Source organism: Sciurus carolinensis, chromosome X (assembly GCF_902686445.1).
Source record: "Sciurus carolinensis chromosome X, mSciCar1.2, whole genome shotgun sequence".
Classification (NCBI taxonomy): Eukaryota; Metazoa; Chordata; class Mammalia; order Rodentia; family Sciuridae; genus Sciurus; species Sciurus carolinensis.
The window spans coordinates 33,742,368-33,767,556 of NC_062232.1; the positions used below are offsets into that span (position 1 = coordinate 33,742,368).

The following is a 25,189-nucleotide window of genomic DNA, read 5'->3' on the forward strand; positions in this document are numbered from 1 at the left end:
GCCCTGGGTTCGATCCCCAGCACCACAAAAAAAAAAAAAAAAAAAAAAAAAAAAAAAAAAAAACTCAACACTCATTTCTGCAGTCCACGTCTAAAAATAGTGAACTAAATTACTACCATGCATTAGGGTGCCAAAAATTCCTCTGGTCACCTAGCTTAGACCACTATACCACATGGTCTTCTTCATGCTCCATTTATTAAATCAACTTAATATCAACAGATGACTACTTATTTCTCTAATTTATTTTTCGTGCTGAGGATCAAACCCAGGGCCTTGTGCATGCCAGGCAAGCACTCTACCACTGAGCCATACCCTCAGCCCCTGTACTTCTCAAAGGTGTGAAATACAATAGCACCAACTCAGTAAACCAGTAAATTGTAAAACACTTCCAAAAAGCAATTAGCATGCAGTATTCTTGCACCTGAAATCAATGTTAAGTTTCGTCAGTACATCTGCCCATTACCACCCCAAAAAAAGATGCACCCATTTTGATACCTACTCACATTCTGGCCCCAATTTATTTCAGAAAAAGCATAATTTTACTTATAAGAAAAAGGACTGTATAAACTACTTGTTTTGAAAATGTTTTTTGCTAGGCTACTTAATCCTAAAGCAAAGACTAACTTTTATGAGCACAAGGTCAAAGCACTTACCCTAATGCAGGTTGGCAGCCGTGGGTAAGAACCAGTAGTCAGTACATCAATGGCATACGGGATAGCAAAACTAGGCAGGCGTGCATGGACCAGAGCATCTCTAGCTAACGAGGCCAGGCGATCAGCAGTATCCACAAACAGGATGGCTTGCTGATCTAAGAAGCTTGAGATCATCTTTAATGCAAAGGGAAATGTATTTTGGCTGCTTGAAAACTTTTTTTATATTAAACATCATTCACTCATTCCAAAGAAAATGTCGAAAGAAATTAATATAGGTTTTCCATATGTATTCAAAAACATTCCCAGTAACTTGAAGAAGTCATATTTAATGCATGTGGGTTTTTTTGACATTAAAACAATTTTGTCACTTTAAGTAAGTTTTTAAAATACATTTCTCCATCCTTAACATTACACACAAAAAATATCAAAAGTTAGGAAAAGTCAAGAGAAAAAAATGCTTCTACTCTTAGTAGATATTTGAGTTGGTTGGTACTGAAGTAGTTAAAAGCATGAACTCCTAGACTTAGACTGACTTAGTCTCAATTTTAACTCTACAATTTAGTAGCCCGGTAATCTTGGGCAACTTACTTTGCCTCAGTTTTTTCAAATGTAAAATGGACACAATTCCCAACTTTATAAAGTTGTTTTCAGGATTAAGAGTGAATGCAAAAAAAAAAAAAAAAAAAAAGTTGAAGCATATTAAAACCCTTAGAACAGTATCTGGAACATAGGAGACAGTAAATGTTGCTCATTATAAGCTACAGGCCAACTTCATGCCCAACAGTCCTCTCAATGCATTTCCTAAGGATGCCTGAACTAACAGAGCTCAACACTGAGCTGAAAACTACCTCCTTGAATTTTTATCTTCTATTTCTATCTAGAACAATACTTAATATTTCCTTTCATGTTGGCCAAATGAAAACATGGCACTTGGAAGACATCATGCACACACATGCCCTACATTTTCTTCATATTTCCACAGTTAATTTACTGTCTGGTTTTCAGTCTAGGAAACAGAACCAGATAATTACTGAGATGAGAAAATTGAAGCCTAGGTAAAGGTGGAGGCACTTACACACAGGAAAATGGCCAATAACTAAGAAAAGGTTTTTCTCTTAGACCCCATAGAAATGTTACCTCCCATGGCTAGTACAGTGGATTTCTATCAATGCCACCAACACTTAACTTATTAGCAACACACTCTCATCTCCTGAACTGAGTTTCACTGATATTTAGGCTATTCTAAGACTCCCCTCAATGGTGTCTTAGACTACCAAAGACCTCTCTCTGGGAAGATCTGCACCAACCCTATTGGGATGTCAATTTATCCAAACCCACCTGAAACATGGGTAACGATACACCTGCAGAACTCAAAATACACTAGCTGCAAACATCCCTTTGACCAAGAAATCTAATAAAGATAAAACTTTAGTTATTAGTGAGTTCATTAAGTTCCTAATGATCATCATGTTCTTTTCTTTCTTAGGTATTTACACACCAACTATTAATCTGGTTAACAGCAATCTCCTTTGGAACTTCATTGAGCACTGAATAGACATTTCTCTAAGATACACAAATGGCCAACACAGACATGAAAAGATGTTCAACATCACTGGCCACCAGGAAAATGGATACTGGAGCCACCGTAAAATACTTCTTTGTACCTACAAGGATGGCTAGATTCAAAAAGTCAGATAACATGTGTTGGAAAGATGGGGAAAAACTGGAACCCTCATATATTGCTGGTGAGAATATAAAAATGCTGCAGTCAATTAATTCATTTGTTTATTTTGGTAACAGGGATTTAACCCAGGGGCGTCACATCCCAGCCCTTTTTATTTCTTATTTTTGAGACGGGGTCTCTGTATATTGCTTAGGGCCTCACTAAGTAGCTATGGCTGGTCTCAAACTTGCAATCCTCCTGCCTCAGACTCCAGAGTCACTGGGATTACAGGCGTGCACCACCACACCCAGCTGCAACCACTCTAGAAAGCAGTCTGGCAGTTTCCTCAAATGATTAAATATATATTTATCATATGACCCTGATGCTCTACTCTTAGGTGTGCTCAAAACAAATAAAAAGCATATATTCATATAGAAACTTGTACATGATTATTTACAGCAGCATTATTCATAATAGCCAAAAACTGAAAACAACTCAAACCCCTATTAACAAAGACAGATAACACAAAATGTATATCCATACAATTCAACTATAAAAAGGAATGAAGTACTGATACATTCTACAACACAAGTGAACCTTGAAAACATTATAAAGAAGCCAGACCAAAAAAAAAACCCCATATATCATATGATCCCATTTATATGAAATGTTCACAACAGACAAATCCAGACACAAGAAGCAGATCAGTGGTTGCCTAGGGCTAGAGGAGATCTTGGGGGTGATAGCAAAAAGGTCTAGGTATTCTTTTTGAGGTGATAAGAACATTCTAAAATTGACTGTGGTATCAGATGCGCTAATCTGTAAATATAATAAAAATCATTGAATTATACTCTCTAAATGGGTGAGTTGTATGGTATATGTGAATTATATCTCAATCGATCTATTAAAGGGAAAAAAGCTATGATAATGAGAGGTTTTTCTCTTTTCCATAGACAAAACATACTTAGATTATATTACCACTACAGTTCTATAAACTGTGCAGTTACACAGAAGAACACACATAGTATGGCTCGTATCACTAAAGAGTGTTTTCCTCCAGTACTAGAAACTGAACCCAGGGCCTTGTGAATACCAGGCAAGTGCTCCAGCACTGAGCTACATAACCAGCCCTTTCCTTTAAATTTTATTTTGAGACAGGGTCTCAAGAAGTTGTCCAGGCTGGCCTTGAACTTGTGATCCTCCTGCCTCAATCTCCTAAGTAGCTGGGACTACAGGCATGAGCCCACCTAAGATCATTACGTATTAAGAACCTCTGAGACCAGTTAAATGATCATTAGGTTGAGAACATAAGTGTCAAAATATGAACAAACCTCTTAATTGTCCAGTTGATGGACTTGATCCCTGACACACACTTCCACGTCTATATTCACAAACAAAAATACTAAAACTTTCTGTAAGTCCAGTGTGGGACTTTATTTAGAATGTTACTTATTTGAACAGCAAATTCAGAAGAATGCTACATAGTACTATTCATTACTGAAAGATGACACAATGTAGCTTGATATCGAAACCAAGAGTTTCCAATTTGCTTGATAATGTTACGGAAGCACGCAACTTAGTACTACTATCAAACGTGATTTCAATACCTATGGTATAATTAGGGATTTGATACCAGATTTGAAAAAACTGAACAACTGACTTTGATACAGCTCAGTAATGCCTAACTATTTCTTTTTGACCCAGGGGCTCTTTACTACTGAGCCGCATCCCCCGTCATTTTTATTGAGACAAGGTCTCACTAAGTTGTGGAGCCTGGTCTTGAATTTGTGATCCTCCTGTCTCAGCCTCCCAAGTCATTGGGATTACATGCATGTGGCACCACACCCAGCTAGTAATGCCAAACTTTTTACTAAAGGTTTGAACATGTGTAATAAAATATCACCCCAAATTAACTAACTACTGAAAGAAATCTGAGACTTTTCAGAAATGCTATACCATATTGCTTCATTTAGGCCAAAACAGATTAATTAGACTTGCTGCCCAAATTTCCAAAACAATGAACTGTACACTTCAAACTTGGAATAAGCTTGTTTATATTAATATTCATAACAAAAACTATCCTTTAAATTATGCCTTACAGTGTACAAAAGACTTTGTTTCTATATCAACAGATGACAAAGGATGAACAAATTTCCCCCATAAGGAAAATTTAATATATGGTACAAAATATTCTCCCCCTAAACAAACCTTTGATCAGTATTATATAGGATATGGGTCTTCTCAAGGAAACCCAAAGTATGTGACTAGATACATCTTACAGAATTATTCCAGCCCTGCCATTGGCTGCCAGGGTTGGAATTGTGCAATGAAAATCAGGGTTGGTTTCATTTCTTTTCTTTTTTTAAGCTTAGAAAAAAACAGAAGCAGCCTGGTGCCGTGGCACATGCCTGTAATCCCAGCAGTTCAGGAGGCTGAGGCAGGAGGACCACGAGTTCAAAGCCAGCCTCAGCAACTTAGCAAGACCCTAAGCAACTTAGCAAGACCTTGTCTCTAAATAAAATACAAAATAGGGCTGAGGATGTGGTTCAGTGGTTGAGTGCCCCCGAGTTCAATCCCTGATACTCCCCAAAAAAACAAAAGAAGAAGAATCTACATTCTAGAATTTAGAATTCTGAATTCTTTTGTAACTTCTTCTATGCTTTCATTCTGGCAACTTTCATATAAGTTCTGTCTAATGATAAGGAAATCCAGTGAAATAGAGGATAAGCAAACCCAGCAGGCTAAAACTGAGGTGAGATGTCAGGAAAATTATATGCAGAAACATATGTGCAGAAATTATGTGCAGATTTCTTTCTGAAGTGGTATTTCATGGAACAGGCAAGCCCCCAAATAGATTTGCAGATATAAAAACTGCTATAAAAATATTTTCAACTTAGCTTGTCAGGGTGCTAAAAATAAACTATTATGGTACCTCTACACTAGATAGCTGCTAATTTTAATTTATCCAGGAAGTCTTATAAACTTAAAGAGAATTTTTAAATCTCTTAAAATATAATTTAACCAATGTAAAGTTGTTTTTCTACTTTAACCTACGAAAACTGGTAACATTTTACAATGTCATTACATAAATGAATGGAAAAAAAAAAAAAAGGAATTTGAGCATTACTGTCAAACTTGGAGTATCTCCCCATTTTGCCCACTTCCCAAATATAACTGACAGCAGCCAGAAGTTTACTTGGCCTTGTAGAGTTGGGCCTAGAGAGCTGACCTCAATTAAAGTGGGTAAATGCTCTCATTATTTCAGGGGTTTAATTCATTTTATGATAATTACTTTACCCTTTCCAATATGAACTCCATTCTTCTCATTAGGAGTGACAGAAATAAAACAGGAGCAATTGTGTGCCTCACCTGTTAGCACCACACCATCATCCCCAAGTTATGAGCTCAGTGAGATCGCGCAAGATCCCTACTGGCCAGGCACGGTGGTGCATACCTATAATCCCAGCAATTGGGGAAGTTGAGGCAGGATTGCAAATTGAGGCCAGCCTCAGCAACTCAGCAAGACTGTCTCAAAATAAACAATAAAACAAAAGGACTGGGGGTATAGCCAGTGGTAGAGCACCCCTGGTTCAGTCCTTTGTACCAAAACCAAAAGAAAACAAAAACAAAAAATAATCCCTACTGATGGTTTTCCTCCTTAACACTTCTTGAATATAGCTTATAACTTCTGGGGTGGGTAGATTTCAGCATCTTTGGCATATTTCACTGCATGTTGCTTCTTCAAATGCAAATGTGTGATTCCATGATCAAAAGACTAGGAGATTTTTGAAGGCAGGGATTATTCAATAGCGGTTTGGATAATAAATGGGTAAACAAATGAACAGATAAATGCTGTTATCAGCTCTGTGACCTTGAAGAACCTATGTAATTTCTAGAAACCTTATCGTCTCCTCATCTATACAACAGGGAGAAAATACCAACTCTGTCATTCTCACAAGGATGTCAAGAATAAAAAAAAAAAAAAGAATCGAAAAGCTGCTCTCTGCTTCCTGGTTGTCAGAACTAGGCAGCTTCCCTCTGCCACGCCCTTCCACCAGGACGTTCTGCCTCACCTTGGGCCCAGAGCTATGGCGTCAGCCAACCTGGACTGAATCTCTGAAACCTTCAGGACACTGAATGAGGCAAGTTACTGGGCACAGGCTACTCTCAAGGGGAGAGGATCCTGCAAGGGCATGAATGTCTAGAGGAAAGGATCACTGGGAGCCATTTCAAAGTTGCTCACTAAAGAAGCAGAACTGAAGCTTAAACAAACATAAAATTCACTCAAAAGGCACAATGGAAGGATGACATGGAACGAGAAGATGAAATCACTCTCCCAAGGCCTTTATAAGCCTTCATGGGCTTTTGTGGAGGACACATGATTTGTGAACTTCTGAATAGTGATTGCAAAACCTCTCCATCCAAGTACTGAAGATAATAAATGTACCCACAGAACTCAAAGCAGGATTATAACTGTGTGGACTGTGATCACTGGATATAACTAACACTCTGTGGACTAGCCTCGTACTTACTCTTCTGTCACGGCTTGATAATTCCCACAATAGTACTCTGGAGTATACACTGAATTAGCCCTTTTAAAAAATAACATCTAGAGTCAAAAAGGCTCTGAACCATGGCACTTCCTACCTCATGCTCAGTATTCATAACTTTAACTTAGGGAATCTTCTCTGCATATATCCCTCATTCTATCCTGTTCCAGTAGTTCTTAACCAAAGAATCACTATGTACCTGAAATCAACTGCTAAATACAAGTAATTTATCACTGATAACTAAACTAATATGAGCTAATGATTTAGGCTGAGAAATCAGAGTAAATTCAGGATTACCTGAAAGTCCTTACTCGTATTCATTTATTTAGGTACTCAAGACTAAACCCAGGGGCACTATGCCACTGAGCTATGTCCCCAGCCCTTTTGCTTTAATTCTGAGACAAGGTCTTGCTAAGTTGCTGAGGGTCTCACTAAGTTGCTAAGGCTGGCTTGAACTTATGATTCTCCTGACTCAGCCTCCCAAGTAGCTGGGACTACAGGTGTGTGCCAGCACACTCAGCTCATGTATTCTTCTTCAGTGGGGAACAAAGGAGGAAGGGTGCAATTGGAGAATAAGAAATTGACATCATCCAGATGAAAGGAAACACCTCTAATGTTCCCTAGGGTGAGAATGGTCTTTTGCTAAAACAAATACTGAACAAATCTCCTGACGTGTGGCTACCTAAGCCTAGTCTGGGGCTAAGGTAAGTAATTTAGACAGACATCACTTATCGATGTCTGCTGCCTGAGGGACACAGTTTAAAAGAGTGAGGGTTAGGAGTGGGAGGAATGAAAATGAAACTTCTGCATAACAGCAGGAAGGACTAGCAAGCCTCTTTTTGTGAGAGTCTCATAAACTGAAAATTTTGGAGAAAAATAAGTATTTCTTTATGATTTGACTTTAAAAAAAAAAAAAAAAAATCAGGGTTAGGGAGATAGCTCAGTTGGTAGAGCACTTGCCTCGAAAGCACAAGGCCCTGGGTTCAATCCCCAGCACCACCAAAAAAAAAAAAAAAAATCAATAAGCAAAGGTTAAGGAAAACCCTGACAAATTCTAATACAAATTTTAGGCTAAGCAATTCCCCTCTTTAGTTCCAATCTCATACTTACAAAGTCTCCTTGTGTAATGATGTCTCCAGATCTCCTACTCTGCTGATTCAATGTCCATAAGAAAATACTAGGTTTCCAAAGAAATCTACTATACATTCTCCTGGAGAAATATGATTACTTATGAAGGCGACATCACTTAAGTAAGAAGTGTTAAAGCTACAATTAGAAACTATGTTTACTATAACATTCAAAAGCTTTTTATACAAAGTAAAACCAAAAGTTTAACTCACCGCACATTTTTCCACTTTGCCAGCATTATTAGCCCATTTTACTAAAGCTAATAATCGAACGAAGAGTTGGCGTGTCCGGCTAGCAAACTGTACTATTTCTATTTTCCTACAAAAGAATTTTCAGAAAACCGATATATTACAATGAATATCTCACAGATTTATTTCATCTGCGCTAAAAAAATAAATTCACCTTTGTTTACAACCACTACAACAAAATGAAACCTATTTATCCAAGTATGGATTATCACATTTTGTATGTCATCTGTTTATGCTTTTTTTACCTCACATTAACAAACCCAATAGGTTTTAGCAATATATTAGTTTTTAAAATCAATTTCATAATACAATATAAGCTGTTTACTAAAACATACTAAATTCATGGATATATGGCAGCAGAAGTTAACTGCATCATAGACGGAATCAAATTAGGAGTTACGATGTATGAATTTCCTAACTGAAATTAGTAGTTAGTTAGTAATCCTTTTGGAAAGAGCAGGGAATTGAAATACATTTTTACCAAAGCTTGAAACTATATTCTTTCTACAAAAGCAAGAGCCAATTTCCCATCTTGCAAAAGCAAGATTTAAAATCTGAATAAAGAACTGGACAACTCTTTATCAAATGAATTTCAGTGGGTAAACTTGGAAACTAAGTCAAAGAAAGTGTGTTGAGTAATAAAAATAAAAGGTAGAAGGTATATTTATATCTAATTTTTTTAAATTGGTGCATTCTAATTATACATAACAGTCAGATTCATTATGCCATATTCGTATATGCAGTTCATATCGATTTTTATGCTATACCTGCGACTATGCTTTTTCTCCCAACATTCATCAGTATTTTTATCATCTCCTCTTAAAGTCTTAAGAGATTCACTAAAAAGCTTTATGTCGTCAATCAGCGTGTTAGCTGGACCTCTCAACTTCATGGCAGCTATAAAACTGATAATCATATCTTTTTACCTTAAGACACTAAAAAAATATATACTCAAGATGCCAGGACTTGGGCTGGGGAGATAGCTCAGCAGGTAAAGTGCTTGCCTCACAAGCACAAGGCCCTGAGTTCGATCCCCAGTACCGCCAAAAAAAAAAAAAAAAAAAAAGATGCCAGGACTAATGGCAGAACCCAGAAGAACACCAACCTCCCTCCACGTGGACTGACCTACGAATTTTCACACATCATGAATTTTCATACATCACCACCATGATGAAATGCACCATAAGAAGCTTTTGCTGAAGTATAATCCTGACTAAAGGCTCCAGAGTCAAACTGCTATCAAGAGCCTAAGAAGCCCACAACCAACCTGAAAGGATTCCTTAAGACCAGCCAACATGTAATTAGTGGCACTCTAGAGAGAAAAATCAAGGACAGCCTGGCAGGGACTCTTTGCTAATGTCTATGAAGAATTATGAAAGAAAACAAGCAGAACATCACAGACAAGGGAGACAAAGCCAAGGGTTAAATGTACAAGATGCTCTGGCAGGGCCAGCATGCAGCTCAGTGGCAGAGCGCTTGCCTAGCACGTATGAAGCCCTGGCTTCCATCCCCATAATCCCCCAAAAAAGATCTGGCAGCCACCTGAGGGCTAAGACCCTCTACAGTGTCACTTTAACTCAGCAATGAATTACAGAGGATATGCGGTCTCTGTTCCTCTCCCAGAGCAAATAGATTTGTATATCATTTATTTGATTTCTTAAATACACTCCTCTACGAGAAAGAAGATGTCCCTTTTTGTAAACTATTGTAACGTGGTTTTCTGAACCATGCTGTCTCAGTGATAGGGAATGTGAGCCCAATTTCCAAAGGCCCACTTACCCCACAGCGGACAGAACAAACCCGACTGCTTCTGTCCTTTAAAATTGACCAGCCAGACTATAACACAAGTAAGTTTCAATTGTTTCTTTCACCTCTTTACCTATGTTTAATTCTATCAAAAAAGGTGAGACCAGTTCTAGATGCTGTTGGCATCTGAGTATAGCCACTAATAAAAGCTCAAATCCTCCCTAGTGAATTGGTATTAAAAAAACCAACCAGGAGTGTAAGTAATATCAAAGATATAATCAAGCAGCCTATACTACAGTCACAATGTAAATCCCCATCATATGATTTCTTTGAAATCTTAATTCATCTTGTTCCTTTGGCCTATGCAACATATTCGTGTGTAGTTAACTCTTCTTCTTCTTCTTTTTTTTTTTTTTTTTTTTTTTTTTGTGGTGCTGGGGATTGAACTCAGGGCCTTGTGTTTACGAGGCAAGCACTCTACCAACTGAGCTATATCCCCAGCCCTTGTAGTTAACTCTTAAGCCCTAAACTTCACTGAACCAAAATTTTCTCAACCATACAACAGCAATAGCAGACAGCAACTATCAATTTCATCAGGAAGATACCAAATAGGATCATTATAGCAAAGAGTAAATTAGCGAACAGATTCTTTAATTGGTATGCGCCTCAGTTTCTTCCACTACACACTATTATCTTCTACATCTTCCTATCCTGCTCAGGGACTTGATCTGGTCAGTCACTCAAAGGTTTATAGAACAAAAGATCTAGAACTGGTCTCACAGACGAATATTGTTGAGAATGAGATAATTACATTTCCCCCTACTCCTAAACACATGGTGCTAGATTTCCAATCCACAGCCCTACACCAGCAATATCTGTATATCTACACCCACACATAGGTCAATAAAGAGACAAATTGCAATTTTTTATACTTACCTTTCCACATCGGATTTCCTTGGCAATCTAAGAAGAAAAAAAATTTGATTAAATATATGCATACCTTCATCAAAATGTGACAATGGCCTTTACTCTGATACTATTAAATACCTTTAGTGTTTTAGAGAGACTGGGTAAACAGCTACCACAGGCTCATGGCCTACCTACTCTTTGTACTTATGAGTTCCCTACAATACAACTATAAGGGAAAAAAACAACAGAGAAACATTTCTCTCTAATCAAAATGCTTCAATAAGTATTACATGAACCTCAAACATTTTTTAAAAGCCAAGTCTCACATCAGCACACTACATCATAAAGAGTCAGGGATAATATTTTTTAAGACCAAAATGATCACAGATGCAGAAGTACGACTTGGTTGCCAGCCTCCCTGTACCCAATGGACACCGCAGATCGAAGCAATCCTTTCATATTTTGTTATGGTAGGCAAAATTGCAGGGTAAGCATATGAATGGGTCAGTGTCAAGGGTTTTATGACGATGTTGTAAGGTGGTTAGATGAAAAGATGTGTATTACTTTAAAACAGCTCCAGTAGAGTTTTGATTTCTTTTTGCTAGTTCTCCAGTAGTGAGAGCCAACACCAATGTCAACTTTTTCTCTGATAAATTGTACCATTTAATATTCACATCTACTGATGCTTAGAAAAGTCCTCTTCAGCTTCCTGAATTGTCACATTCTCTTAACCTCTATCCCCATGGTCCGAGATTCAGTGGTCTGGATAATTCCTATACCTATCCCATGTCTGTCAGATCTTGAAGACTCTACACCCAGTCGCTTAGGCTCTCTCCCACCCATGTGCCACAGGATCAGAGAAACTAAAACCACTTCCAAAGGTTCAAGGTGCAAGGAAGGGGAACTGTTAAAAATGAGCTCTGGCTTGTCAGTTCTACTATTCTCAGGGAAAAGAGTGGAATGGAAGCAGAAGTTATGATCAGAGGGATAGAGGGAACTAGGTAGGGACTGGAAAGGCTGGGCAGATCAGAGGGATGAAGGGGAAAGTAAGGCCCTATTAGGAGACTGCAAATAAAAGCCCACTGGTAAATTCCTTTACATGCAAAAGCTGCTGACAATAGTCCTTGAGAAGCCACAGCCCTGTCCTCAAGAGAGAAAGAAAATGAGAAGGATGGTTGTCTGTAGGAGTGGGAGGAAGAGAAGATCCTTTGGGGGTAGAAAGAACAGGAACCATTGTTCCAGCTCCTCCCACCTGCCCCAGAGACCCTAAAAGGATCATCTCACATCAGAGGTGCTGTCATTTCAGGAACAATGGACAGGCTTTGCTGCCTGCCTCCTCTTTCCCCCCAATGCCTTCTAATCTATTTAAAATTCCTTTATGAAAAGAAACCCACCATTTGGGGTAAAAGCCTTAAAATGCAAATGTTGGAGGAAGTAAGGTACAGAAACTCATTTGCCCCAAAGTGCAATCATACAGCTTTACATGACTGAGATCCTAGCACTTTCTGATTTTAGCAGGTGGAGGGGTGGCAGGCGGGATCTAATTCCCTACAAAGTCAAGGCAGAGAGTAAACTCATATATGTTGGGGGGAAAGGAGGTGGACAAGCAGAAGGCAAAAAAAAAAAAACCAGAAATGTGGGGCCACAGCCAAAGCCCAACCAAGGCTGTCCAGTTTACCTTCAAGAGTTCACAGTCTAGCATCAAGTGCTACAAAAAAGTAACTGTGTCCCTAAAGACTCTCATGTTAGAACACTGGCTCTACATGATACATGAATCCCAACAGTGTTCACCTGGAACAAGGGAAAACACTATTTAGGAACCTTCACAGTAAGTTCTTTAATTTTGGTTACCACAAATCAAAAATGAAAAGTTATTTTATATACCTATGTATCAAGAGCAACAATGACTCTTCCCAATACATTCTCCATGGTTTACAGTGACAATTCTAAAAATTCACTCATTCATGTACTAAATCAAGAAACAGTTAAGACCCAAGTATGTGTCAGGCATTGTTCTAGGCCCTGGGGAATGTAGTAAACAAATCAAAATCTCTCTCCATAAGGAGCTGACATTCCAGTGACAGGGGAGAGAGGGCTATGTAATCATAACGTCAGGAGGCAATAAGTTCTGCAGAGAAAACTAAAGCATCCGGTACAGAGAAGAGCATGAAGGGGCAGACTACTACTTTAATGGGTAGTGAAAGGAAATCTTTCTGATAAGTTATATGTGAACTCAGACCAAATGGAAATGAGAAGGCAAATCACACAGATTTCTGAGGGAAGAGCAAAGGCTTTCCAAGGTGAGATTGTGCTGAGAACTATCAAGAAGGGTAGTGTAGCTAAAACAGAATAAGCAAGATGACAGTATTAGGACATGAATTAAAGGCATAGGAGAAAAAAGGCACAGATCATGGAGGGACTTAAAAGTAAAATGAGCGGCTGGGCCCTGTAATCCCACTGACTCAGGAGGCTGAGGCAGGAAGATCTTGTTAGTTAGAAGTCAGCCTCAGCAATTTAGTGAGACCCTGTCTCCAAATAAAAGCAAATGGACTGCAGATGTAGCTCAGTGGTAAAGCACCCTTGGGGGGTTCAATCTCTGTACCCCCCAAAAAAAGGAAACAACCACATGTCCTGGTTTGCACAAGACAGTCCTGGTTGATTGTTGTTCTGACACCACTATTAATGCCACCTGTTTTTATGCTTAAAAGTGTCCTGTTGGATCATAAACTTTAAGGACACTCTATACATAGGTGATTACAAATTTTTTTTTTTTTAATCTAAGTGAGTGGGGAACCATTGGAGGGTTCTGATTAGATAAGTTTTAAAAGGATCGTCTCAACTATTTCATGGGGAAAAAACTAGAGGGGCAAGAGCAGGAAAGACACCCACAAGCAGACTACTATAGAGCACAGGCTGAGGACTGTGTGGCCTGGACCAACACCTGGTGAGAAAGTGTTGGGAAGTGGAGGGATTCTAAAGTGAGACACAAGACTTGCTGATGTGCCCTGGGAATGGGATGTGAAGAAAGAGGAGCCAGAAATTACTCTAAAATTTTTGATCTGAGCAACAACAGGGAAGAATATATTCTCTGAGAAAGAAAAGGAGGTTTTGACATAGAGTGGGGGATGGCAAGTTGAATCAGGAGTTTGGATCTGGACTTGGTATGTTGAAATGCCCACTAGATATTAAAATGTAGGCATCTGGACATAAAATCTGGAGTTCAACAGAGATGTCTGTGCTGGGCTGGGTGTGTGTGTGTGTGTGTGTGTATCGTCATACGAAAAGCATGGAACTATAGCTATAAACAGAATAAATATACAGCAATAAAAACAGATGTTTCTTCTTTATAAACCAAGTCTTAAAAGAATAAAAACAAGACAATATAATTCAAGGAATCTCTACACATCTCCTGTGGAAAAACGAATTACACAGTTACTGATGGCAGTAGTCTTCAACATTTTTTTCACAGCTATACCTAAGACAGGTGACCTTCACATACACCAGATTTTCTCATGGATACTCTTGAATTCTTATGAAATCCAACAACAAGCAGTGCAGAGAAGTAAATTACTGCAATAAATTCCAATCGTGACGGCTATTTAAATTTCTCATTAGACAGGGGTAGATTACTTTTCCTGTCTCATTCAATGAAGAGTCTCAAAACTAAGTGAGAATGCTGTTTCACAGGAGCAAGTCTCTAGTAACAAATTACTGTGACAATGTACAACCTAATATCTCCACACTAATGTAACTGAAAACCCTGACCTGATGTCTTCCAAAAGATCAAAAAATCAATCTACATCAAAACTAACCCTTACTCTTTTTCTGACTTACGTTTCCTGAACCTGGGTTAAAAGATGTAAAACAGAGCCCCCAAATTTTATAAAGTCTTTTCTTCATGCACTGAATCATTTAGTGTATTCTGATCCTATTCTGAAGGGATTAACACCCTAATCATGCCCCAAGGCATTTCATAGGTGACTAGGTGATCGAAATAACAGCAGCAGGTTGGTTACAAAAATTTTTTTTTCCCTTTCTCTAATTCATAAAGACTCAAACATTCTCAAATGTTTCACACACACAAGCTGGCAACTGAAACTTTGAATTATTTTAAATACAATATATCTCCTGCGTTTTAACAGAAGCAATTACCACCTCTATTTAAAATGTATCAAGATACAAAAGATTTCCTGCCTTCGGAATTTTTTAAAGTTTGAGTATAATGTATTCCTAAATACTGTACTGTAATCTTGGGCTTTGGGCTAAAAAGCTTTCAGCCAGAAATCAATAGAGTTCTGTTGGGAACTCGGACAAAAATCCCAAAGACAATCTTCAGCTTAAGTGCTACACCACGCTGAATTAGCCAAGGCCCGGGTACTCCATCGCCAGAAAGACCCCCAATACAAAGCTTCTCCTCCACCTCCCCTGAACCCCACGAGTTGAGAAATTCTAGACTAAGCAGCCCAGCGGAGAAAACAGGAGCCTTTCGGGCAAAAGGGAGGCGCAACCCTGTCGCCTGGGCGGGAAGGGGGGGCTGGGGAGCAGGCGTGGGTTTCGCGGTACTTACAGGTCGGTCAGCACCATGAGCTCCGAGTAGGCCCGGTGCAGCAGAAATTCGATGAGAGTGCTCAATCGGTAGCCCGGGCTAGCCGCAGCCGCAGCGGCCGCCGCCACGGCGGCTCCTGGAGGAGGAGGAGCTGGGGCTGACGCCGGGCCGCCGCTGCCCCCGCCGCCGCCTCCGGGCGGGACCAGCTGGTGGTTTTCCAGCTGCACTGGGGCCATGGCGGCGCAGGGCCGGGCTTGGTGCGGCGGCACGAGATGCGGCCCGTGGACCTCCCGGGCGCTCGGTCACCGCGCCGAAGCAGGCACGGGCAGAGTCGCCGCCGCCTACTGCCGGGCAGCCTCTGAACAGGAAGCCTTGCCCCGGCCACGGAGGCCCGCCCCCATGTAGCGCCGAGCCCGCCGGCTCCAGAGACGGGAGCGAGGGGCGGGGGGAGGCAGGGAGGGCGGGGAAGCGGGGCCGCCGCCGCAGAAAAGCTGCACCTCCGCGATGGCTCAGAGGCCGCTCCGCCCGGCAGCAGCAGCGTCCATGTTGACGGCCCAAAGCGGAAGTCTTTAGACAGAGCGGAAGGGGAACCTGCAGGGGGCCTTCCGATAGCAACCTGTGACTGTTCTCCCCGCCGTCCTGCGCGGTAGCGCTTGGTGGCGGTGGAGGGGGGGTGCGTGGGAGTGGGGCGGGGCCGACGCGTGGGCGGGAAAGCGGAAAAGGGACCGCGTGCAGCCGGAAGCCGGGGCGAGAGCAGAGCGGGCCGCGTCACCGCGAACGTCAGTACCCAGTCCTTGCCCTCGCCACCCCCCTCCCCGCCCGCTGTCTTAAAGACAGCAGTTTGCCCCAAGGAATCGGTCATCTCTCCCTAAGCGGGGCACACACACGACCGAGGAGGTCGACTGTAGAAGCTCGTGAGTTGTGGCTTTGGAATCGCGACGAAAATGGAGTGGCAGCGCGCGTGTGATTTTTTTTCCAGGCCTTTGCTCCTCCCACAGACGCGTTGCGTGGGAGAGAGACGTATTGTCCTCCTTTCCTTTTTTTTTTAAACTGTGGGAAAATGTGCGAGAAGACATGACTCGGGGTAGGGACGGACTCGCCCGCGAAATGACTTATTTTTAATAGGGTGGGGCGTGTGCTGAGCCCGTTACCGTCACGAAGAGCCCTAGTGCAACCCAGAAACAGCCCTTCTGTCCTCTGCGGCGGCCTCTCGGTTTTGTCCCTGCTCTTGACATAGCTACCCTGCCCTCCAAGGGCTTTCAATGAATCTGTTCCTAACCGTGAATTTTCCCGCGTCAAAATCCACGTTGAATATTCCGCCCCTGCTTTAAAATGATGATTCTCAACTTTGACTGCACATTGGAATCACCTGGGGTTTTGGGGGGAGAAAAAGAAAAAAAAGTAGCCCTCTGGGTTCCACCCAATAGAGTCAGACGTAATTGGTCTGGACCTAGGGATTAGTTTCCCTGACGATTCAAATGTGTTGTCACGTAGACATTAACTGATAAAGTGTCAGTTGTTGCGATCTTTTAATGACATTTTTGCAGCTTCAACTCTTAGGTGTAAGCGATGCTTGTGCTGTTTTCCCTATGGTTAGGAGACTCTCATTTTATCGTTTTTTTTTTTTTTTTTAATTGTTCGGTTTGGGGTTTTTTAATGCTTTTATCAGTGCATTACAGGTATACATAATAGTTTAGTTTATTTTTTTATTGAGACGAGGTCTCCCTACATTGCCCAGACTGGCCTCGAACTCTCAGGCACAAGCAATCCTCCCACCTCAGCCTCCCGAGTAGCTGGGACCTACAGGACCGCGGTATTGTGCAGGCTACTTCTTAGGTATTCTTGACAGCCTTTCACTTGTCTTCTGAAGGTTTAACCTGAGTGTAATCTCTTCTGCCTCCTTTGTGGCCTAAAGCACATTTACACATATCACCATGATACTTAAAATGTTTTAGGATTGTCTATACCCCCTACAAGTGCAGTGGCTGGAGGCCAGGAACTATCATTAATCCCTATGCAAGCTATCCCTAGGGAGCAAATTCTTTCGTACTTTTGTATTTAATGGAGAAATAATTGTATATGTTGGTGAGATACAATGTGATGTTTCAGCGTATGTATACATTGTAGAATGAGGAAGTCAGGCTAGTTAATATATATCATCACCTCACTTATTTTTTTGTGGTGAGAACATTGAGCTATATACATTGTTAATAACTATAACCACCTTGCTCTGCAGATCACCAGAACTTATTCCTCCCCTCCTGTCTGACTGAAACTTGAACCCTCTCTGTACAACAACGCTCCTTCCCCTACCCACCAGCCCTGCCCTCACTCTGCTAACCACTATTCTACTTTCTACTTGACTTTGATTTTTTTAAGTTCCACGTACAAGTGAAATCAATAGACATTTGTCTTTCTCTGCCTGGCTTATTTCACTTAATGTAGATCACACTAGACTCAACCATGTTGCAAGTGACTGCATTTCATTCTTTTTGAAAGCTGAATCATATTGTGTATACAGTATACCACCTTTTGAAAAATCCATTAGTTTGCGAACAGGCTCTTAGGTTGTTTCTTTATCTTAGGTGCTGTGACTAGCACTGCGACAGACAGACATCTCTTTGGCATATTGATTTCAATTCCTTTCTATATATATTCAGAAGTGAGGTTGCTAGATCATATGGTAATTTTTTTAGTTTCTTGAGGAATCTCCCTATTGTTTTCCAAAATAGCCATATTGATTTGCATTCCTACCAAGGGTTTACAAGAGTTCCCTATTCTCTATATCCTCATCAACATTTTTCTTTTTTTTTTTTTTTTTAACTACCATTCTAACAGATTAAGGCGTTATCTCATTGTGGTTTTAATTTGCATGGGGAGCAAACAATTTTTATGTTAGGTAGAATTGGACCATCTCTTTTGCAGTTTTGACTTGTTTCATTATCTGTGTGTGTGTGTCTGTCTGTGTTTGTGTCTTTCTCCTGCCCCCTCCCTCTCTTCCTCCCTCCCTCCTGAAAACAATATTAACTTCACTTAAGAAACCTGGTTGTCACCAAGCACCGTACCACATACGTATAATCCCAGCAACTTGGGAGGCTGAAGCAGGAAGATCCACAAGTTAAAGGCCAGTCCCAGCAATTTAGCGAGACCCTGTCTCATAAAATAAAAAGGGTTGGGGTATAGCTCAATGGTAGAACACCCCTGGGTTCAGTCCCCAGTACGGGGGTGGGGGACAAACCCTGGTTGTCACATATACAGAAAAAAAAAATAGGTAGTTGTGCAAGGTGATCGATCCTGAAAGTCTTTTCTAACACTGAGATTCTGATTGTGTGTGGCATTCATAGGGTTTTATTTTATTTTTTCCTTAAAAAAATTTTTTTTCCTTTTCTTAAAAATGTTTTTAATTTTTATTTTTACAGACTGCATTTTGATTGATTGTACACAAGTGGGGTATAACTTTTCATTTCTATGGTTGTACACAATGTCCATAGGATTTTAACTCTACCTTATTGTGTAAACACAAATATACATCTTGCCTTTTGGCAGTAATTCTGTTTAGCATTGAGTTTCTACCTAGAAGGAGTACAACCAACTTGTAAGTAGAAGGAAAAAAAAAAATCAATGGATAGGGAAGTTGTTTTAGAAAAGAGAAAGTTTCGTCCACATCAATTGTAGATTATATTGAGATTCCTGTGTTTGAATAGGTGTCTTTAAAAATCAGTAAGTTATCAGAAAGGATGACCTAAAGGAAAATAGGGTGAAAATACAGGAATAGACTTGTGGACCTTGCTCTGCTTTAATATTGAAGACCAGGTAGATAAAGTAAACGAATCTCCAAGTGGAGTAATACCTCACCTCCTAGACACTACAACTTAACCACTTGGCAGACACAAAGGGCTAGTAGAAGAAATGAAGGGGGAAGGAGAGAAAATGTTAGCATGTTGGCCTGAGTTACTAAAGGCATGACTCACATTCGAACCACATTTGGAAATAATTTATAATTTGTCACTTTAAAGTCTGTAGTACTGTTTGGCACTGGAATAGAGTTACATACTTTTTTCATTCACATTTTTCAGTTCCTTTGTTTGGACATCCTCTGATTCTGTCACATTTCAGATTTAGAACTAGCAATGTATTTTCTTAGCTCTTGAAGTGACCTACGCACTTTAGATCTTTGATGAAGTCTATTGGATTTTAACAAAAGAAACAAATTGATTGCAAAACATGAACTGGGGAGAAAAAGCATTTCTTTTAAGTCTTTTTGGTGGAAAAATGAAATTGGGATACATCTGGTTTCATTTTGAAATATATAAATGCTGCTCAGACACAAAAGGGTAGGGAAGGAATTGAAAAATATTTTTTCTTCTTATAATATATTGCAATTCCTCCAAAATGGAGAGCAAAAGCAGTAACTGCATTCGTTTAACAGGTACTAGATGCTATATTCATTGTGAAGTTGAGAGAAGGAATTTACAATATTGTGGGCATGGTCTGACCAACCTAGAAAAAAACAAGCATGCTTTAATAGCTTTGCATTTAGAAAAAAAAAAAAAAAAATCCAGTTTCTTACTGAGGTCTCTAAAGCCATTAGCAGAGCAGTCCTTTCCTGCTTCTTTCTCCCCTGTCCCCTGCCACTGTTCCTCTTACTCACTGCACCATAATGTCACTGAGTCTGTCTAGCATATGCCATTCCCTCTCACCTTAGGGCCTGTCTGCCATTCCAGATACTTCAATAGCTTGTTGCATGGCTGACTTGTCATTCTTTAAGTGCCAGCTTAAGTGAAGATCCTCAGATATTCTATTGGCATGTGCCAAGGAAGTTCATTGCAGTACTCTTTGTAGAAACAAACAAACAAAAAAATGAACAATCCTAACTGTCTCAGTAAGAGAATGGATGATTAAATTACTATATTTCTACAGTGTTCTAATGAATTAGAGCTGCTTGCACCAATGTGAATACATCTAAACACCAATCCTGCCTGGGTGCCATGGTGCATGCCTGTAATTCCAGTGGCTTGGGAGGTTGAGGCAGGAGGATCTGTGACTGTGAGAATAAATAAATGTGTCTTTGTGTGTGTGTTCAAAGCCAGCCTCAGCAACTTAGGCCCTAAGCAACTCAGTGAGACACTGTCTCCAAACAAAAAATAAAATGGGTTGGGGATGTGACTCAGTGGTTAAGCGCCCCTGTGTTCAATCCCCAGTACCAAAATAAAATTAAAACCAATACTGAATGAAACATTCAGTCTTTTTTGATACTACTTCTGTCTTCTTTCATAGCATGTAAAATAATATCTATGATATATTGAAGTATAAGTATAAGATGAGGATGATATATACCACCTTCAAGATTGTAGTTACTTCTAGGAAGGGGTAAAGGATGAGGTGATGCTTTGTTGGTTAGCAGTTACTAGTTAGCTCATGGATTTTTAAAATTAATTTTTGTTAATTTTATAATTATATATAATGGAGTCATTGTGAGATGTTCATACATGTATGTATCATGATTGGTCCCTTTTATTTCCCAGTACCTCCCCTTTACTTCTCTGCCTCCCTTCCCCTGACCCCCTTCCTCTACTGTCCTGGTCTCCCTTCTACGTTCATGAGATCTGCCTCTTTTTTTTCTTTTTCTTTTTCTCTCTAGCTTCCACATATGAGAAAACCTACAACCCTTGACTTTCTGATTCTGGCTTATTTCACTTAACATGTTCTCATGGATTTCTTGAAGAAAATATGACAGTTTTGCTATCTGCTAAATCTGGGGATAGAAATATGATTATTTCATGTATTCTGTATGTTTCACTATTAAATATTTGATCATTTTAGAACATTTAAATTAATGCTTGTCTTAGTATAATTTACACTAGCTGCTATAACAAACTCCAAAATCTCAATAACTTAACACAGTTTTATTTGCACTCCCAAAGTTCAATAAAGATGTACCTAATAGGAGGCGTAACCATTCTGGGAAGCCATTTTTCTAGGACTGTGAAAATAAATAAATGTGTTTTTTTTTGTGTGTGTGTGTATTTGTATATATCTGTCTCTACCTACCTTCCGTTAACCACAGTTAGTCGCATGGCCCCATTTGAAGGCTAGGGAGCTGGCAAATAGTCTATGTGCTTACAAAGAAAACAAAATAGTTTGATGTATATATAGCATTGTTTTTAACCACAATATTAAAATTGTTCCCTCTTTTTTCCCCTCAGGGCACAACCTCTGAAATCAGCCTGCTTAGATCCAAATCCTGGCTCTACCACATACCATCTGAACTCTTTCCATCAAGTTATTTCACTTCTCTGGGTCTCAGTTTCCTGATCTGTAATAATCATATTTACTTCAGAAGACTATCATGAAGAATAAAAGAATTCACATTTGAAAAGGGCTTAAAACAGTAAGTGACTTATAAATATTAGCTATCATCATCATCATCATCATCATTTGGGAGCAATGTCTTATATTTAGTCACCTAATAATCCATGAACTTTTTATCTTCTGTATGCAACATGATTATCTTTCTGATATCCCCAGCACCAAGCTTAATGCCCATCTATTGTCTTTGCTGAATGAATGGGACACGTATATTCCTTCACTCATGTTCTGTTATTCTATTTATATTGCATTAACTTTTATAGAATTAAGACTGACGTACATATATTTATATGGAATGAAATGCCAGGAGTTTCTTTCAAAATACTTGAGGAAAAAAAAAATGTTGGGGGAAGTAAGTGAAATAAGATTGGAAAAATGTTGATATTGTTCTGTTTTTCATTATGTTGACAATTGTTAAAATTGATGATAAATACAGGGGGGCTCATATTCTTTCTCTTCTGTATATTTAAGGATATATACAGTAAAAGGTCTTTTAAAAACAAGATTGGGCATGAGTAGTCAATTAAAGGCCTAGATCTTTTTTCTTTCCTAATGAACAACCTTTAATAAATACCTACTCAATCTTTCAGATTTTAAAACATTTTTGTAATTTTCTAGAATGTTTAACACTAACATAAAAGAAGGCTGTAAGGAAACTTCAATTATAATTGCTGCCAAACAGAAGAAAGTGTCAGTTTAACACTTGTGGTTTTAGGCCTTAAAAAGACTGTTTCCAAGGAGATCTTAAAAAAAACTTACCCATGGACTGGGGCTATAGCTCAGTTGGTAGAGCGCTTGCCTCGCATGCACAAGGCCCTGGGTTCAATCCCCAGCACCACAGAAAAAAAAACTCACCCAGATGTATAATCTAGCTATTTTCTAGCTGTGCTGAAATGCAGCCTCTTGGAAATAAGTGACCCCTAATGGGTGAATAAAGGAAGAAGAAAACAAGCGGCACCATTAGAAATAAGAGAAGGAGCTGGGCACAGTGGCAAACACCAGTAATCCCGGGGGCTTGGGAGGCTGAGGCAGGAGGATCGCAAGTTCAAAGCCAGCCTCAGCGACTTACTGAGGCCCTAAGCAACTCAGCAAGACCCTGTCTCTAAATAAAATATGGGGGATGTGACTCAGTGGTTAAGCAGCCCTGGGTTTAGTTTAATCCCTGGTACCAAAAAAAAAAAAAGAGCCCATTTAGACTATAATTCTATTCTTCCTTAAGAAATGAAAAATCTCATCTTGCCTTGTTCCATCTTTGTTAGGCAAGAGTCCCCACCTCTGTCTGGCAAGGTGTAAGCCTGCCATGGATAGGTGCTGAAAGTCAACAAGATGAGAGGGCCATCAGCAGGGTAGCACTGGTGTCATGGTCCCCATGTCTTAGGAGTGATGCAGCGGACCTGCATGGAGACCAACATGCCCAGGAGGTGCGCCGCAGCTAAGGAAGCCAGGGCCACGGGCTCCAGGCCTTGATTCTTGTTAGTGTGATTGAAGCGAGGTTGTTTTGGTATACGCGACGGAGGAGCTGAGGTGTGATCCACGGCAGACAGTTCCACAGTCTTCAGGCATGGCTGAAGAGTACTGCTATTGTGAGGGTAGTAGGCATAGCACACAGCTGCATCCAGCCACGCCTATGTCAGTGTTTCTGTTTCATAACACGAGCATGGGGTCTTATTACCAATGGTAGCTGCTGCCTGACTCGGGTGGACAAGGGGTCTTTGATGCTGCAGTGCTGGATCTAGGGGGAAAAGCACATTAAATGCTCCCCTCCCCCAACTCCCAATACCTCTTGGGAACTAAGGTATTCCTTCCTCAGATGTCAGGGTTCTTGTTCTTTCCATGGCCACAGTTGTTCTAAGTCAGTGGCCATTATTTCTCCCTTCACCTGGGCCTCTCCCACCTGCAATCTGATGGGTGATGGCTAACTGAGCACTGTGTTAGAACTTGCAACAAGCCAGGATGTCCCCCTGATATTGCCCAAGCAGGCCAGTGCAGGTGTCCTCTAGGGTTCATGAATTTCACCACCTAATAATTCTCCCTGTGGTCAGCAGTCTTCCATACCTGGCAGGCAACTGAAACCAAGTGATAGCAGAAACAAAAGACTGCAGTCATCTTCCTGTGTTGCCTGATTGCCACCTTAAGATGAAGCCAGTCAGGCTTTCTAGGCACAAGGGCCATCAGAATTCAAAAAAAAACTATACCAGTGACTGGAGGTTGTCAGGGTGGGATCAGATATGAAGTGCTGGTCTCTTATTCCTCCTCCCTTCCATCTGACCTTCGCTGAGCAGTGGGAAATTTTAATGATAATTGATCAGAAAAAGTATCCCATCATGTGCATATTCTAGGAATATCTAGCACAGATAGTCACAGATGTTTATGAGAAAGAAAAAATTTAATAAACAGTTTCACTTTTAATACAGATAAGTTTAAATAATAGCCTTTGTTACTATGCTTACAAGATAAAAAGAATGTCTTCTGATTTTAATCTACAAAATTAATGCAAGCCAGTGTTCTAGTTGAGATATGACTAAAACCAGACTTCTCAAGATTTCAACTTCCTAAATCTCCTATATTGGTTTTATGGATCAAATAAGTTATCATTGTTTCCACTGAATATTGAAGATTACAAAACATAAAATAGTATTTTACTAAATGGAATTTTAGTTATAGATGTCATTTAAAAGGATTTGAGCTTATAAATTTCTTGTAAGTCTACAGATCATACGGGCTTAATGTGTTAGCTAAAATTATAATTTCCAGATCTTTAGTTAACATTTGCTAAAATTTTAAATATTAGGCTGAATTCATTGACAATCTGTGGGTATTTGGACAGTTTCTAAGTAAAAGAATATATAAAACTTTTGGTCACTAAACATAGTTTTCATTTACCCTTATTTGCATATATTATAAAACAGGTATACATTAAAATGTTCCAGTGCTTTGGATGATGTTATAGGCTTATTTTGCCACCTTAAAATTTATAAAGATAATCTAAAAAATGTGCTCAGAGGAAATTAGTTAGATGTTTCTTAAAATTAGTTAGGTGGTTTTCTAGAGAAAACAGTTTCATTATTTAGATTAAAGGAGATAAAATAATCAAGACTATACATGACATAGTAATTACTTAAAATACAAATATGTATGCAAGAAAATGGATATGATTTGCCCGTTACTTAAGGATACTATTTGTTAAAATAGGTATTTCAATGTAATACTTAACATTGTTCTATTTAATATACTAAACTAATTATATTTTTAAAGCTAAAGCCTTTCATTTTATCGTATCTTTATCTAGCTATGTATTTATGTCCAAGCACATTAAAATGAAAGAATATTAAGGAATGGTGTCATCAAAAATCGCAGAGTAGGGTACTCCCTGTACA

General features: G+C 39.6%; 1 protein-coding gene, 1 long non-coding RNA gene and 1 other non-coding gene across 6 annotated transcripts in view; 2 read left to right on the forward strand and 1 right to left on the reverse strand.

Annotated features, from left to right (window-relative positions):
• The window catches only part of Med14 (mediator complex subunit 14), a 69,989-nt gene extending 53,920 nt beyond the window's left edge, over positions 1–16,069 (reverse strand). For both annotated transcript variants that reach the window (XM_047535730.1, XM_047535729.1), the window contains exons 1-4: positions 15,465–16,069; positions 10,925–10,951; positions 8,207–8,312; positions 654–827 (exon numbers count right to left, since the gene is read on the reverse strand). In XM_047535730.1, coding sequence (XP_047391686.1) covers positions 654–827; positions 8,207–8,312; positions 10,925–10,951; positions 15,465–15,679 — 522 coding nt within the window. In that variant the 5' untranslated portion in view covers positions 15,680–16,069. The remainder of the gene's footprint in view (positions 1–653; positions 828–8,206; positions 8,313–10,924; positions 10,952–15,464) is intronic.
• On the forward strand, positions 7,798–7,868 carry Trnas-cga (transfer RNA serine (anticodon CGA)). The gene has a single exon. It is a non-coding gene; the product is annotated as a tRNA-Ser (tRNA).
• A 42-nt stretch (positions 16,070–16,111) lies between the features above and the next one.
• Positions 16,112–25,189, forward strand: part of LOC124971846 (uncharacterized) — a 120,101-nt gene continuing 111,023 nt past the window's right edge. Inside the window, exons 1-2 of one of the 3 annotated variants that reach the window (XR_007106391.1) lie at positions 16,112–16,222; positions 21,650–21,834. This is a non-coding gene — a long non-coding RNA (uncharacterized LOC124971846). The other 2 variants (XR_007106390.1, XR_007106392.1) reach the window with 2 other exon arrangements.